Genomic DNA, 14,699 nt, shown 5'->3' on the forward strand with positions numbered 1-14,699 from the left:
CGTACCCGGCCGTACGGGTAGCCGGGTATCGGGTAGGGTACGGGTATCGGGTACCCGGTTGTGACCTCTGCGGGTCGGTGGCGTTTGCTGTGTACAGCACAACCTCACCCAAGAATGTGTTCAGCCACACGTGCTGTCATTTTCTTCCTGATTGCAGCGCCGGTTGGTGAATGGGGAGGGGCGAGGGCAGGGACCCCTCTCCGATGTCACTCGCCACCCACCGTATCTGTGACAGGGCGTGCTCACCTCTGATGACCGCCGCTCAGAGGGCTTTTAGCTGATCGTGAATAGAGGCTATTTGTGTATGTCATAACACAGTTGTTTAAAACATAAACACAATTATGTTTCCTTGGTTATTGTGAAGCAATTTTTACCTTTTTGACACGAACAGTCGAGTCAAATGTGTTCCAAGACCAGCATTTCCTTACGATTATAAACAATTATAAATAACATCTCAGTCCTTTGTTAATCCACTGCTGGATGAAGGTGGTCCCCTACACAGTTTCTACCATGGGGGGTTGTCTGCCCATACTTGACCACGCTGGTCAGTGTTGGTTGGTAAAGGTAGGGTCCAGGACTGATTCAGATAATAATAACAATACCTTGCCAAGCCATGCCCTTGCCCCTCCACCCCCCCTCGCAGTGCCAGAACATGCTCCCTGGACAGAAGCTCACTTCTTCTTCACTCTGCTGTCCAGATATAGAACTGCCTCTCTGAACACATTGTTGGCGATATCACCGTTTCTGGTCTTCAGGCCTCCAAATGCCGAGCACATGGGCACCTCCTAACCTTATGGGACCGAGTCTTTTGAGCTGCAGTGAACCAATGATGATGCCGGTTAGATGTCCTGATGTCCGATACGGCTATCGTTCACACTTGCATCCAATAAAAAAAAAAACTAGCTATTCCCTTTAAACAAGGGGCAGCCTTACTGAGTCTCAAGACTCTGTATGCAGATGTAGGCATCGTAACGTCTAACGGGGATGAGAAGCACGGGGCAGCGTTCAAAGAACTCGCGAAATAAAAGTCGAGTTGGCAAACCATTTGAGAAATCTGAACTCGAACCCAGGATCCTTGGCGTGCCAACTCTCAAGTGCTCGGAGCTTTGAGCCACGGGGCAACGTCAAGTTTGTAGTATTAGTTCATGTCCATTTTATGAGTGCGTTTCACGCCTATTTTACACCTTAACCGGAACATTCGAGGTCATGTTGGTTTGTCAGAGTCCACAAAAGCACGCGTGATGTTTCGGCGCAGTGAGTTTTCTTTGAAATGTGATTTTTTTTTCCCCCCTCTTTTCATGCAGCCACGCATTTATTTGCTTTTGGAGCTGGCGAGCAGCCCATTGAGCGTTGTGTGTGCTTGTCCGCTCTTGTTTTGACACCCCACCGCATGCTTTCTCAGTGTTTCTATTCAGTGGAAAATTCCATTGAGTCCGATGTTAAAGGCAGTGCCGAGTAGGCGACATCGCCCAATTTATATGAGTGTCGTACGCCACGCGCGGGCACGGCCCCAGGGTGTACAAATTACTCCGTGTGCCGATAATGGACTTCAAGCTTAGGGCTGACCCTGTTCCTCTGAGTGAGGCCAATCAATTTCAGGTTTGTACATTTTTATTTTTTCCAGTCATAAGCAAAAACTCAAAAAGACTTTGGAGCCAATTTTAGGTCGCCCTTTTAGAATACCATTAGAATTCATGTCAGTCGATCGGGATCATCCACATGTATTCCACGTGTGATGCGTTTTTTTTAAAGACCCTTCCTCAGAGAACATCCCCGGATGATGACATCAAAGATTGGCCACTCCAATTATTCACTTATCCCCACAATAGGCAGTGTCCTTGTCTGCCCTGCACGAATATGCGTGTCATGTCATTCAAAGTAGAAACATAGCAATACCATTGTCTACAATTAGCCAAATGGCATGAAAGGCTAAATATAAATATATGTCTACGTACCATCAATAAGATAATGATCAGGCTGAGACGATCACTTGAGCATCCGGTTTAATCACGAGTGCGTGAAATGGGAATTGGAACCCAGGATGTCAGCGGTGCCGACTTGACACTCAGCGGTGCCGACTTGAACCCTCTGATTCACCCAGACCCCTCTAGGCAAGGTGGAGGTGCAGCCCAGCAATGGCTTGCTAACGACACCGCTGGCAGAAGGGACTCAACTCGAGGGAGCTCTGGAGAGGCCTCTCCAGATAGTAGTTTGGCCTACTCTTACACTCGGGCCAGGCATTTTGGAAGAGGTGGCAGTCCCCACACTTTACCACCACCGCATGAGGCCTGCCAGTCTAACTAACCGTGGTTGGATCCATCTCTACTGACGGGCGGACAGAAACGGTTGGCGGGGATTTGATTAACTTTCTCCATTGACGCGCCGGGAGACCGAGTGAAATGGGCGACCTCTGGTTTGCAAGTCCGGTGCGCTGTTCACCATCGCACCACCACGGCACCGTCCCGGTGGGATTCCTTCCTTACGCTCGATCGCCCAGGAAAGCCTCACTGAGGCTCAAGGCACTTTTATCAGGAGGGCCGTGCCATTTATTTGCAGCTAGGGATGACGTTGCGATGTGTGATCCCAAATGAGTAGAGTAGGTAATTTTCCAGCATTGAGATGTTGCACCAATAACCGCTGACATAGTTACATTTTGTTAAGCTATGGGAGGAAACTGGAGAACCTGGAGGAGAAACCCATGCAGAGCAGGGAGGAAAAAAGATACAAAATTCTCACAGAAAGGCGCCCGGGAGCGTGAATCGAACCCAGGAGCTTATTGCTGCGAGGCACGAGTGTGGACGCCGCCGTTGCCGCCCTGCCGGAGCGGTTTGTTGTCGGCGCTTGACAGAGGTGCTGAGCTGAGCTCGCTGTGCTTTGTGTGCGCAACCACGCAGGGGCGCGGCCCAAGGTGCTGGAGAGCGACTTTGAGGACCTCCTCTCCAAGCAGGGCTTCTCGTCCGCCGGCGGCAAGGACCGGCGCCAGCCTCGCACCATCAAGGAGATGATGAAGGAGGAGATGGCCAAGGACATGGACCCCGAGAAGCTCAAGGTGGCTTTAAAAACATCTCTTTTTTTTGTTTATTCAAAAACCAAGCACTGCCCACACATTTGCGCGGACGCACACGATATGGCTGAGCCCTGCCAGCGAGGCCAGACCTCCGCCTCGCCCCTCTCTGTGTGCGCAACAGCGTGTTTGCGCGAGCACGCGATGCCCCGAGTACGCCACCAGTCTCGCTCTTCGCTGCACGAGGCGCCGCAACCTTCAGACGAGGCTGCCGTTGGACACTCGGGCCCAAGCCCGTCCTGACGGAAGGCGCCCTTTGCGGCCCCGTCGCACGCCTCTCCAGCTCGCGTTGTCCCGCGGTGTTGCTTGCGGTCTCGCACGCACACGGAGATGCCGTGGTCGCGGCTCGGTTACGCATCGTGCGCCCTTCACAGGGACCACGCCAGGGTCACCTTGCCCACCGGACTTGGCTGTCCAGAGTGAAGTTAACCTCTTGCGAATTGTACAGAGGTGCGGGCCACGTTGATAACGGCGAAAGCTTTTCTAGTAAGCGCGCAAACAGAAATGCTGCAATTCGCCACAATTCAATGGGCATGTCTGCTGTCGAGTGCGCTCAAAAGCAGTGAATTGACCTGGGGTTTGGGTGTGGTTCCAGAGCTGCGCTCGATTCCCAGCGCAACAAAGGGGAGTGCAGGGAGCGGCTCGTTAGCGATCGCTCGCTCCGCATTGTGACGGCGTTGGGCTCACAGCTGCTTGGAAGCGCACACTGTGAATGGACAGGGTTGCGTCCGCTCGCGTTGCCTCCGCTCGTAGTCCCGCTCGGAGGCTGTGCCTTGTGCAGTCGCTCGACAAGCTGGACGAGCAGCGTACTCGGAGCTCTGCGAGAGCGGCAGCTACTTACACGAGCAGTGCTCCACTTGCATCTTGCCGGAGCAGACGCCGCGAGTCTCTTCTTTCCCAGTGGAAGTTCTTGAATAAGGATTCCTCGACTTGAACCGCATGGGGGCAGGGGAGGAACCGGTCTTGCAGTTGATATCTCAGCGGGACAAAGGAACCCATCATTCCAGCGGTCACTTCAGTTGTAAATTGCATCGCCCATGGGCAGTGTTAATGCAGGGTGTAGTCACTTCCTTTCTCTTCATCACCATCCACATGCGGGGTTGTTGTCTTCGCCCTCTCCACGATCCTCCCTTTGCGACTCCTTGAGGAGTTCCACGCATTTGTAAGGTTGGTCACCACCCGGTCGCCCCGTTCCCATGCGCTGAGCGGACACAGAGGCGGTCGCACAGAGGCGGCACAAATTCTCAAAGTTCATCTTGACGTGCTCTTTGGTTCTTTCGGTAAAGTCGCGTAGGTAGAAAATAATAGATCACGACCGTCATCAGGTGAGACAATCACAGCGGGAAACTGCTGAACCAGGATTCCTGCAGTCACGAAAGCTTCAAATCCAGATTAACCTTAACATTTATGAACTTTATATAATTAAGTTCTGGAAATAACGCCATGACGCACTCGTCAGTAACACCGTGGCCTTTCGTCGCAACGTGTAATACATGTACACACACAATATGTGGCCCTACTTCACAGCGAGGAAATAGATAGAGAGGCCTGAGAGATGGGGCGCACGACAAGAGTTGGAGAGTGCTCGTTACCACGTGGAGGCAGGCAATCCTCGTGGCTTGCATTGGCGTGTCACACCCTGTAATCGTTTTTTTTTTCTTCAAAACGCCGTCCCAGCGCTTTCGGCCGCCTGTTTACTTCGTCATTTTGATCCCTGGCCCCGCCGTCAAAACTGCCTGCCCTGGGTTTACATTGCACGGAGTTTTTTTTTTGTTACGGCCGCGTCTCTCTGACGGATTGCTCCGGCTGTTGAGAAGTCTCGTATGATGATGATAAATAATAACCTGTTCTGTCACACTTGACACTTGGAAGCCTGCAGGGACGCACAGGCATTGATGGTTGAATGGTTATTTTTTTTTCTTTGCGTGTTACGTCACGTGTGGGGATATTTTTTCTGTGAAATGGTCGCAAGCGGTTGTGATGCGATTGTAAAAAAAAAAAACGCGTATGTGTTGGCACAAAAAAATAATGTTTTACTTTTAAATTCCGAGATTACTTCATCACTATTCAATGTGCTGGCTGCGTGGCTGCACGCGACCTACGGAGAGAAACCCTTCGGGTTATCGCAACAAGGGCTGCGCTTCGTGCAGGGTGCGACGCGTTTACTCTGAGAGTGCCCGGTCTCTCGCCAGAGCTCGCAACCCTTTGGCTCGTCAATTGAAATCAAGTCAAGCTGGAGGTGATTCAGTTTGACCCGGGGAGAAATTGATAGGACCAAAGATGGGGGCGTTCCCGCTGGCGAGAGTGACCTCGTCGCCAAAAAAATTACGGTAGCCAAACGACGGCAAAAGAGGTCCGGCGCAGAAGCGAAAAGAAATAAGAACAAAAGCACCTGCATGGGTATTTTGTTCCATTGGACACTCCACCCCCACAACTCCCCACTGGTGATCGGGCAGTTGTGGATAGAGTGGAGAGTTTCCCATACCTGGGCAGTGTGCTCATGACCGGCTCCGGTTTGACAGCAGAGGTCTCACTCCGAATCAGTCGAGTGACATTATCTTTCATCGGTTGCGTAACGCTGTGTGGAAGCTACCAGGTCTGTCGCTCAACATGAAGCTTCGGGTCTTCTCGGCCACAGTAATTTCCTCCCTTCTCTACGCTTCCAAAACATGGACCCCGCTCATGGAACATCTTCGCCGTTTGGAAACGTTTAGGCTGGCCTGCCTACGATCCATCCTGGGTTTAATCAGGCTGGATTGTGTGAGGAGCTCACAAATCCTTGAAAGATCTGGACAAAATCCCATCGGTGAGCTCCTCCGGCAGGCAAGGCTGCGTTGGCTGGGTCATGTAGCCCGCATGCCCAGCCACCGCATGCCTAAACAGCTTTTATTTGGCGGATCAAAGGAGCTAAACGGGCGCGGCATGGGCTAGAGAAAAGATGGAGTGATGTGGTACAGGAGGATGTGGAGCTGAGTGGACTTGCCGATGACTGGTACCAGCGGTGTCAAGATCGGCCTCTGTGGAGGAGGCTCGTGAAGGATGCTACTGGGCAGTTGGAGGCAGTCGCCCTCCAACAGCAACGGAGGGCAAAAGAGCGACGCTCACAACAACGAGCGGAGCGCCAGGTGGCTAAAACACAGCAAGTTGGCACAGTAGGGGGCACAGGTGGTGCATCGGCCACTCATCTCAGTCAGTCGACCCATGGCACCTGCGTCTGCCCCGTGACCTCCTGCCAGCGGGCATTCGACACTTCACGTGGCCTCAACGTGCACATAGCCTGGCACAAGCGCCGTGGTGATGTTACCGCCACTTAGTGGTGAATGGTGGTTGTAAAGATGAACTTGGCTCAATGACACTCCCTCCTAGTTAAAAGGAGGAGATAACCGGTCTTGAATGTTTAAGATCACAGTCATAAGTGAAGCAGTTTGCTTGTAAGGAGTGAAGCATGTGGCAGAACGGAAGGATTTGGCAAATCAAAAGTAGCTTTCAAGATGACGGCTACTTTACTATACAGCTCTGTTTCGGAAGCGTGACATCAGCTAAGTCGAGGAGAGGCAACAGGTTTGGTTGCTCACCCACGCGGCACACGATTATTGAAGCGTGGAACTGATTAAATTTCTACGAGATAGAGAAATCAAAACTAAAATGTGATGCAAATCACGAACCCCCCCCTCCCCAAATCCAGAGTTGGGGTGCCGTGGGTGAATCATCCTTTGCATATTTTTTGTTACGTGATGAAGCCATTCTTGTTATTTGCGAAAGACGCCCACAGGATTGTGATCGAGACAAAACATTTGGGGGGGGGCACTTCCTCTTTGTCTGCACGGTCGCTTGCAGCGAGTCGCAAAGCCGGCGGTAACAATGCCGCGGCGCGTCGTCGGATCGAAAGCAAGCTCCCCCACGCTCGCGGTGCCCTCGCTGATCTCTGTAAGGACGGAGTCGGAATACGCTGAAGCTGTTCTGCATAGAAAGTTTAATTGTAGACGGTGAACAATGGGAGGAACAAAACTGTTGACGGAAATATTTCAAACAAAGCAAGTTTCATCATGATAGACAAAAGCTGATGCCAGATTTGGAATCAGCATCCCAAAATTACCTTAAAACCGTTGGAATACCTTATGCCAGAAAAAGCGTGTTGACCAGTGTTATCTGAAACGAGCCCATGTGCGCTTCCCCTTGCTCGACCCAACCGTAACTGGCTCTTCCCGTATCGGCGTGTAAACGTCGGCGCCAGGGAGACAAAAAGGCGGCCAGGCGTGTGTGTGCTCGCCAGGCCCCCGCACCCCGCCCACTGTTGCGCCGCGCAGGCCTTAACGGGCGCCCGCAAACGGCGCTCGCCCCCGAACAGGCTGTGCTGGGGCTGGCGCTACCCACCGTGACGGGCGACTGCGTGAGAGAAGCCGACGCCCGGGTCGCCGATAAAGGAGCCGACGATACGATGCGCGCCCCACGTTCTTTCGGTCGTGCCAGGGGAGTCCGGCCGCAGTAGGCAATCGCTATGGGCGAGACGCAAGCGGCCCAAGAGCCAAGGCTTCCTTCCTCTACGATTTTTTTTTTTTCGAATGAAATGCCGAGAAAACGAGTCTGTGACAACTCGACTGGGATAATAAACAAAAATACGTGTAATGAAATTAACAAGCCGACTGCACCTCATTCATATTTATCTGTCCCTCCATGTAAAACAATTCAAACATTTTGGTTACACTTCCCATAAGCCACACGGCCTTCTGGGAGTGCTTAATTTTAACAGCATTGATTCAACACAAGGAAACGTCTGGACCGGTTTAGACATTGTCTCATCGGCAGTCCGGCTCGCTTGAATCAATGGTGGCGAAACTGCCAGATGTTTATAGACAAAGGAATCTCTCTCAGATTTGGGTCGTGATGCAATGCAATCTTGCATTATATATATTTTTGTATTTCGCAATGACAGTTAACAGACCAGTTTTCGTAGCCAAATATGACTTATGAGATACTTTCTGGACTGGGGCCACGTCGTGATGTGGCCACCACTTGGACAGGCAGCCGATTTGTTCCCGTCCGTTTCATCCCGTCTACCGCTGAGTTGAAGGACTCTCACAGCCCAATTCGGCACATTTTTCCGCGACGCTTCACTTGGAACTGCCTTACACCATTTGAACCTCCTTTGCCAGTAGCAAAATATGATAATTGTTTTTTTACCCTTTTATCTGGCAACAAAACTGACACTTTTTTTTACAAGGAGTCATGTTTGCATTGACCACAATACCTGCGGTCGGAATGCAAACAAAAAACACAACTATGATAATGTATGCACTGTCCTTGAAATTGATTGGTCCACACCCGAGACAGCTTTTCTTCGAGCCCAGTCTCACATGGTGTTGGACCAGATGACGCCAAAAGGCGCCTCTTCGGGTCGAGGTCTGGAAACCAGAAAAACCACGTGACCTGAACCGGCTTCTTGAATAGGCGTCGAGACATTTATTTTGCCGTGAACCCTGCAACCGCGAGTTTGATACCGGGCCACGGCTGACCATCGGTGCTGGTGAGCTGCCGGGTTTTTCCAGGCAGACGCCTTGCCCGTTAGGTACGGCTCCCAGTTTCAAGCAAAGCCACGTGATGCGTAACAAAGCAGTAATTTGCAATGTGTTGTATCATGCCCAGTGGCGCTAATGATGAGTCTTATGGTAAACTGCGTGTGGAGTGTCAAGCCCCCTCGGCCGTGAGCCGTTTACGACACCGATGACCCCACGCTGACCACCGCTCCTTGACGAAGAGCGGTCCTGACGTCGGCTGACTGGGGGGGTGGTCAAGGTCGAGGTCGCGTGAGTGCCAGCTAGCCCGGCTCTAATGGCTCTGTGGGGTCGGCGGTGGGGGTGCTCTGTTTGTGTTTTTCAGCTTCTTGAATGGATCGAAGGCAAGGAGCGGAACATCCGCGCCTTGCTGTCCACTCTGCAGGCCGTGCTGTGGGAGGGCGAGTCCAAGTGGCGGCCAGTCACCATGGCCGACCTGGTCACGGCCGACCAGGTGAAGCGAGTCTACCGCAAGGCGGTGCTCATCGTGCATCCTGACAAGGTGACACGCGCACGCACCGCGCACACGCACCCACGCGCACGCACACAATTACTCTGCTCCCCCCGTGTAGTCTACACAGCCTGCCGGGTCAAGGGCCATTCGTGAGCAACTCTTAAGGCCGCCACGGTCTTAAGAGTTGCCAAGCATCCACGGAGGAGATGCTTGGCACCGGTTACGATATTTGGCACCGGTTACGATATTTGGCACGGACGATGGTTTTGAGCGGGAATCGAACTCCGGTAACCGGGGTTCGTAGCGCAATGCGCTAGCCACTGGACGAAGGCAAAGGGGTGGGGAGGTACGGGCTTTGGAGGGCTAAGGGGAGGGGCTGCGGGCAATGGCGGAGCCAGGATTTTCATGTAGGGGGGGCAACCCCTCCAGCAATGAAAAATGATAGAGGAGTTGTTAGTAAGGAAGGACTTGTCCCTTGCTTTTTATTCGACGCGTGTGCCGCGATGGCCGCGATGGCGCAGCCGTCGATCGAGGGTCGAATTTGGACCGCGTCGTGTGATCGGCATCGCGCTTGCTGAAGGCCTTCAGGGAAGTCGTGCACGTGTATACGCAACTGCGCACAATTCTATGAGTCACTTATAACCGCTTTGCCGTTACTTATTGCCAATTATGGACTCAGACTATTGTCCTATCATCTCATAGAGTCCCTGACACGTAATAATATGCTACACAGTGGCAGTGGGTGTTGCAAAATGCCGATTTATTACTAATAAACCCCAATGATCCGATTGAAATTAGGATTTCGATCGGATCATTGGGGGGGCACGTGCCACCCCACCCCCCCCACTGGCTCCGCCAGTGGGCGTGGGGGACATATGAAGGGGTCGGGGGGGGCTGCAGAAGAGGCGGACTAAGAAGGGGACGTTTTTGCTCAGCTACTAGGGAATGCATTAAAAGCATTCTAGACCCAGACCGTCGTGACTAGAAGACTCGTGACACACTATTGTTGATTAGAAGACTCGTGACACGCTATTGTTGAGAGAGAAGTGCAGTTGAAGCGCTTTTTCAGGAAATGTTGACTCAAACGGAAAGTGCAGCGATGCGTACAAAATAAAACACAACATCACGAAACGCAATTACCGTGTTCATTTCTTTACAAGGAAGATGGAGACCGGAACAAATGGACGGAACACACGCGGGACAGAACGTCAAACACAGAACACATAATGCAGTAAAAACAAGACGGTACAAATAGCCGAGAGACGGAACATGCGGAACGGGCAAATACAAAGGAAGGCTTTGTTATTTTGAAATGGATAATCCATTAAGACTGATTCACTTCTTCTTGGTTCTTTCGGTAAAGTCACGTAGAATGGAAATAATAAAATAATAAAAATAAAACGTGATAAAATAAATTCTCACGACGTTTCGGCTACAACGCAAGCAGCCGTCCTCAGGTGGAAAACCGGTCTGTCGAGAAGACAGAGTCTGAATTGATTCACTTCTTGGATTGCAAGGAGGTGCCTTGCGACACACGTACAGCAAAAAACACGTCACGACACCGCACACACACGCAGCGTTACGTATACAACTCGTGGAGTCGCACGTTCGAAGGGAGTCAATCGGGCGGAGTTCGCTCAAGATTCAGGACCGACCCGACCGCAGCAGCGCGGGCGAGCGAACGGAGCATCACGGCGCCATCGCGCGTGCATTCATAACAACACGTGAGCCCCCCGCACCACGCGGGCCGTGCGGAACGATCCCTAGCACTGGCACGCGTTTCGCGTGCGTGTTCTCACTGCTCGACTTTTAAAATACGGCAAGCTTTCGCTTTTGTACGTGTGCGTACGTTGAAATTCTTACGCGCAGTACGGGGCCAACCGTGCTAATCGGAGGTGCGGGGGGAGAAGGACAATAAACTCACCACAAAAAGCAGTTTTATAGAAATGAGTTTTTTCAATCTTGCTTTCAAAGTGCATTGATCCAGTGGCTTGTTAACGCGTGGTGTTCACCAGAGGTGGGACAAAGTCATTGTTATGCAAGTCCAAGTCGAGTCGCAAGTCATCAAATTCATGACTCGAGTCTGACTCGAGTCCAAGTCACATGACTCGAGTCCACACCTCTGGTGTTCACACTCCATCGCGTTTTCGCCACGATGCGGTTCTTCTAACGTAAAACGTGCGCACCCTTATTACGTGTTTTCTTGAGCCGTTGATGACGGACTACTTCCTTGAGCTGCGTTGGCCGTGCAGAGTGACACGGTATGTGGAATGATACAGTAACGCGGCAGCATACCCCCAGTTGTTTGTCCCGCCATCTCACTGCGTGTGCGTAGTAGTACATCGTATCTCGCCAGACTTTAACGTTACATTATTTATGGGGACATTTTTTTTTGCTTAACGCGTTTTTCTCTTAGCGCGCGGCACTTCACAGGAACGCATCCTCCCCGCGCTAAACGAGGACTCGCTGTAACACAATTGGAACCTCATTTGCCAGTAAAAAATATGATAATTGTTTTTTTACCCTTTTATCTGGCAACAAAACTGACACTTTTTTTTACAAGGAGTCATGTTTGCATAGACCACAATACCTGCAGTCATAATGCAAACAAAAAACACAACTCTGATAATGTATGCACTGTCCTTGAAGTTGATTGGTCCACACTCGAGACATCTTTCCTTAGAGCCTAGTCTCACATGGTGTTGGACCAGATGACGCCAAAAGGCGCACAACTCAAAGACAATGCACCATCAGAGTATGAGAGCTCGGGGTTAGCATTTACACCATCGGAACCTCATTTGCCAGTAAAAAATATGATAATTGTTTTTTTACCCTTTTATCTGGCAACAAAAAAGGTGTCGGTTTTGTTTGCCAGATAAAAGGGTAAAAGACTCACTGTAAGTCGCGACTCGTGACGCGCCTGTCCTGCCGTGAACCGTGATACCGTAACCTCGCACGTCTTTGCAACTGACGCCGTCACGGAAATCCGATTAACCAGCGAGATGTGAACCCCCCTGTGACCCCCTCTGACCCTTTGCAGGCGACGGGACAGCCCTACGAGCAGTACGCCAAGATGATTTTCATGGAGCTGAACGACGCGTGGGCAGAATTCGAAAACCAGGGCCAGCGCTCGCTCATGTAGCACGGCGCACGCGACCGGCTGACGGGCACGGAGGGCTCCGATCTCCGTGGTCTTGGCGCGGTATTCTGCGTAACGCGTGCGATGTGCCGCGAGGTCACCTGCCGCGGAATGAGTGAGACTGCGGGGTGTAAATAAGGGTACCACGCGCGGCGGGAAGTTAAAACATTTCCAAGAAATCGGGAATTGCGGGACACTCGCCTTTGAGGCTCGCTGCTGCTGCTGCTGCCACGGCAGCTGCTTGCCGGGGGGGTGGAATTAGTATTTTTTTTTTTACTTGCACATTTCCTCCACAACGATGTTGTTCATGCGTACGTCCGGTATACGCGCAACACGCACAGTCCGAGTCTTCTCAATGTGGCATACACTGTGTGTGGTTAGTATACCGATAATCTACGCTTATATAATACCGTATAGCGTGCGGAGGTGGTGAAAGAGCAAGAGCGGTGTGGAGCGAGTGACCTGTAACGTAACCCATGGCAGACCGTGGCAATATCCCTGCTGCCTTGTCCTAATACACTTTCCCAAATACACTTTCCCAAACGGCGACGCGCGGATCGGTGGGTCGCACAGCCTCCGACGGAACAACTTTGGAATGCAATCGGTCAGATGGTCTTGACGTTCTTGGTGGGGACAGGCTTCTTCTATCTGTGTCGCGTTATATATATTTTTTCACACGCTTTATAATTTATCTCATCACGACTTAACCTTTTGGGGGGGGACGGGGGGGCAAACATATTTGAGTTACCTCCTCTGCGAATGACATCGGAATTAAATCGTTCAAATGATCGTCAGAGTTTTTGATGGGACAGGGTGCTTTAGAAGCCGTCGTGTTGTTTTACACGTCATAATTTATCTCACCGTAACTTAACCCTCTTGAACGGATGACGTCGGCGTTCATTCGCGTGCACACACACAGCCATGCGAGTCACTGTCGTGTAAAGTTGTGAACCTTGACGGCGCGATGGGCCTTGCGTCGCGGGACCGGCTCCTGTGAGACGTAGATCGGCACGTGCAGTCGGCACAGGCGATCGCCGCCGCCGCCGCCGTCGCTTGTCCAACATCCAACCACCGCGCTCAACTGCAGCTGCTTCCGCGTCCGTGGATGTGAAAACTACGAGGTGGACTCCACGCAAGCGGAAATTTTCGCCAGCCACAAACAGCAGCATCACTCGGTGGTCGATCAACATCCGCTCGTCGCTCGAGCCGAGCCACGGAACCCAGCGCCCCCCGCTCCCCCCCCCCCCAACCTGCGGTTTTGGGGCGGTAGCGGTGATGCGGGTAGCGCTGCCTGGAATCTTAACCTGACAGAGCGCTGGCACGGAGCGGGGGGGGGGGCGCGTGCAATCGATGGAGCGACACCGAGTGGAGGAGCCCGGCCGGCGAGACGTTGCAAACAGCGAGGTCGAATCATCGCAGCCACCTGCACACGCGTCGGACGCGCGTCATTTCTAGCGAGCGATTCACACGACCTATTTAGCCGCTGCTTAGGTTTTTTGCATCGCACTTTCCCTCGCAACCCCCCCCCTGTCACCGTGGCGTCATTCCTTCGTGTTGTGTCGTAAACGTAGCGGCGAGCCTGATCGATGGTTATGATGTACGTTTGACTGTCGGGCCGGCTTGCACGCGTCTGCAAAAGCTGCTGGGTGGGATGGGGGTGGTGGGGGGGTGGGTGGGTGGTAACCTCTGTAACGTGAGCAGAACGGTCGGCCGGAGCTGGAGGCGTTTAAACCGAGCTCACCTGGGACAGTTTGTGGTCTCCCCTAACAAAGCCCACGGAAATGTAAAAGCATCGGTCTTGAAAGTGTTGTGGTAATAATTATTTCACGATTGGCAAACACCGGGACTTTTAAAGCCCTGGGAAGACTCGCAGGTTTCCCAGGAGGGCCGCCACCTCACAAAGAGGACGACCAGGACGGGTGGCAACCCCGGGTTGGCGTGCGGGAGGGGGGGGGGGGGGCGGCCTGTCCTGGGTGTGGGGACGTGGGAGATGAGACGGCCATCCCCACGCTAATCAGGACGAGGTGGGCAGGACAAGCAGTGGCCTGTCGGTGGCCTGCTTCATGGGCCATCTTGGCTGCCCCTCGTAGCGGAACGACCCCTCACCAACTCCGAGATCGTTGCCGTGCGTCCGACCCCGATGGAAAGAAACTCGGCTCGAGCTCTCGGACGATGTCTCGTTGTGTAACGCGCTTCCGGCGGAAGAGCGGGCGTTTCTTTTTTTTTTATTATCAAGAACTGAGTTTCTTCAGAGAAGTTATTTACGTCGCAATGCTTTGCCGTTGTGGTTTCGACACGGTTCCGTGGGGAATGGAACAGTATTTTGAAGAGAGAGGACGAGTGCTAAGGTCGCATCACTGAGCAAACGCCAACGGCAGGTTTCCTTTTTCCCACCACTGCCTACGAACCTTGGTCGAGGCCGCCGGTGCCGGGCTCATGCAGCTCGCTCCGTCCATTCGTTGTGTCGAGCAAAGCTTCGTGGTCGCTGCG

General features: G+C 52.5%; 1 protein-coding gene across 5 annotated transcripts in view; it reads left to right on the forward strand.

Moving 5' to 3' along the window:
• Positions 1-12,998, forward strand: part of LOC144733311 (cyclin-G-associated kinase-like) — a 55,401-nt gene extending 42,403 nt beyond the window's left edge. For all 5 annotated transcript variants that reach the window (XM_078615143.1, XM_078615145.1, XM_078615144.1 and 2 more), the window contains 3 exons: positions 2,895-3,049; positions 8,942-9,118; positions 12,111-12,998. In XM_078615143.1, coding sequence (XP_078471269.1) covers positions 2,895-3,049; positions 8,942-9,118; positions 12,111-12,212 — 434 coding nt within the window. In that variant the 3' untranslated portion in view covers positions 12,213-12,998. The remainder of the gene's footprint in view (positions 1-2,894; positions 3,050-8,941; positions 9,119-12,110) is intronic.
• Positions 12,999-14,699: the final 1,701 nt, after the last annotated feature.

Source organism: Lampetra planeri, chromosome 46, assembly GCF_965212315.1.
Source record: "Lampetra planeri chromosome 46, kcLamPlan1.2.h2, whole genome shotgun sequence".
NCBI classification, from domain to species: domain Eukaryota; kingdom Metazoa; phylum Chordata; class Hyperoartia; order Petromyzontiformes; family Petromyzontidae; genus Lampetra; species Lampetra planeri.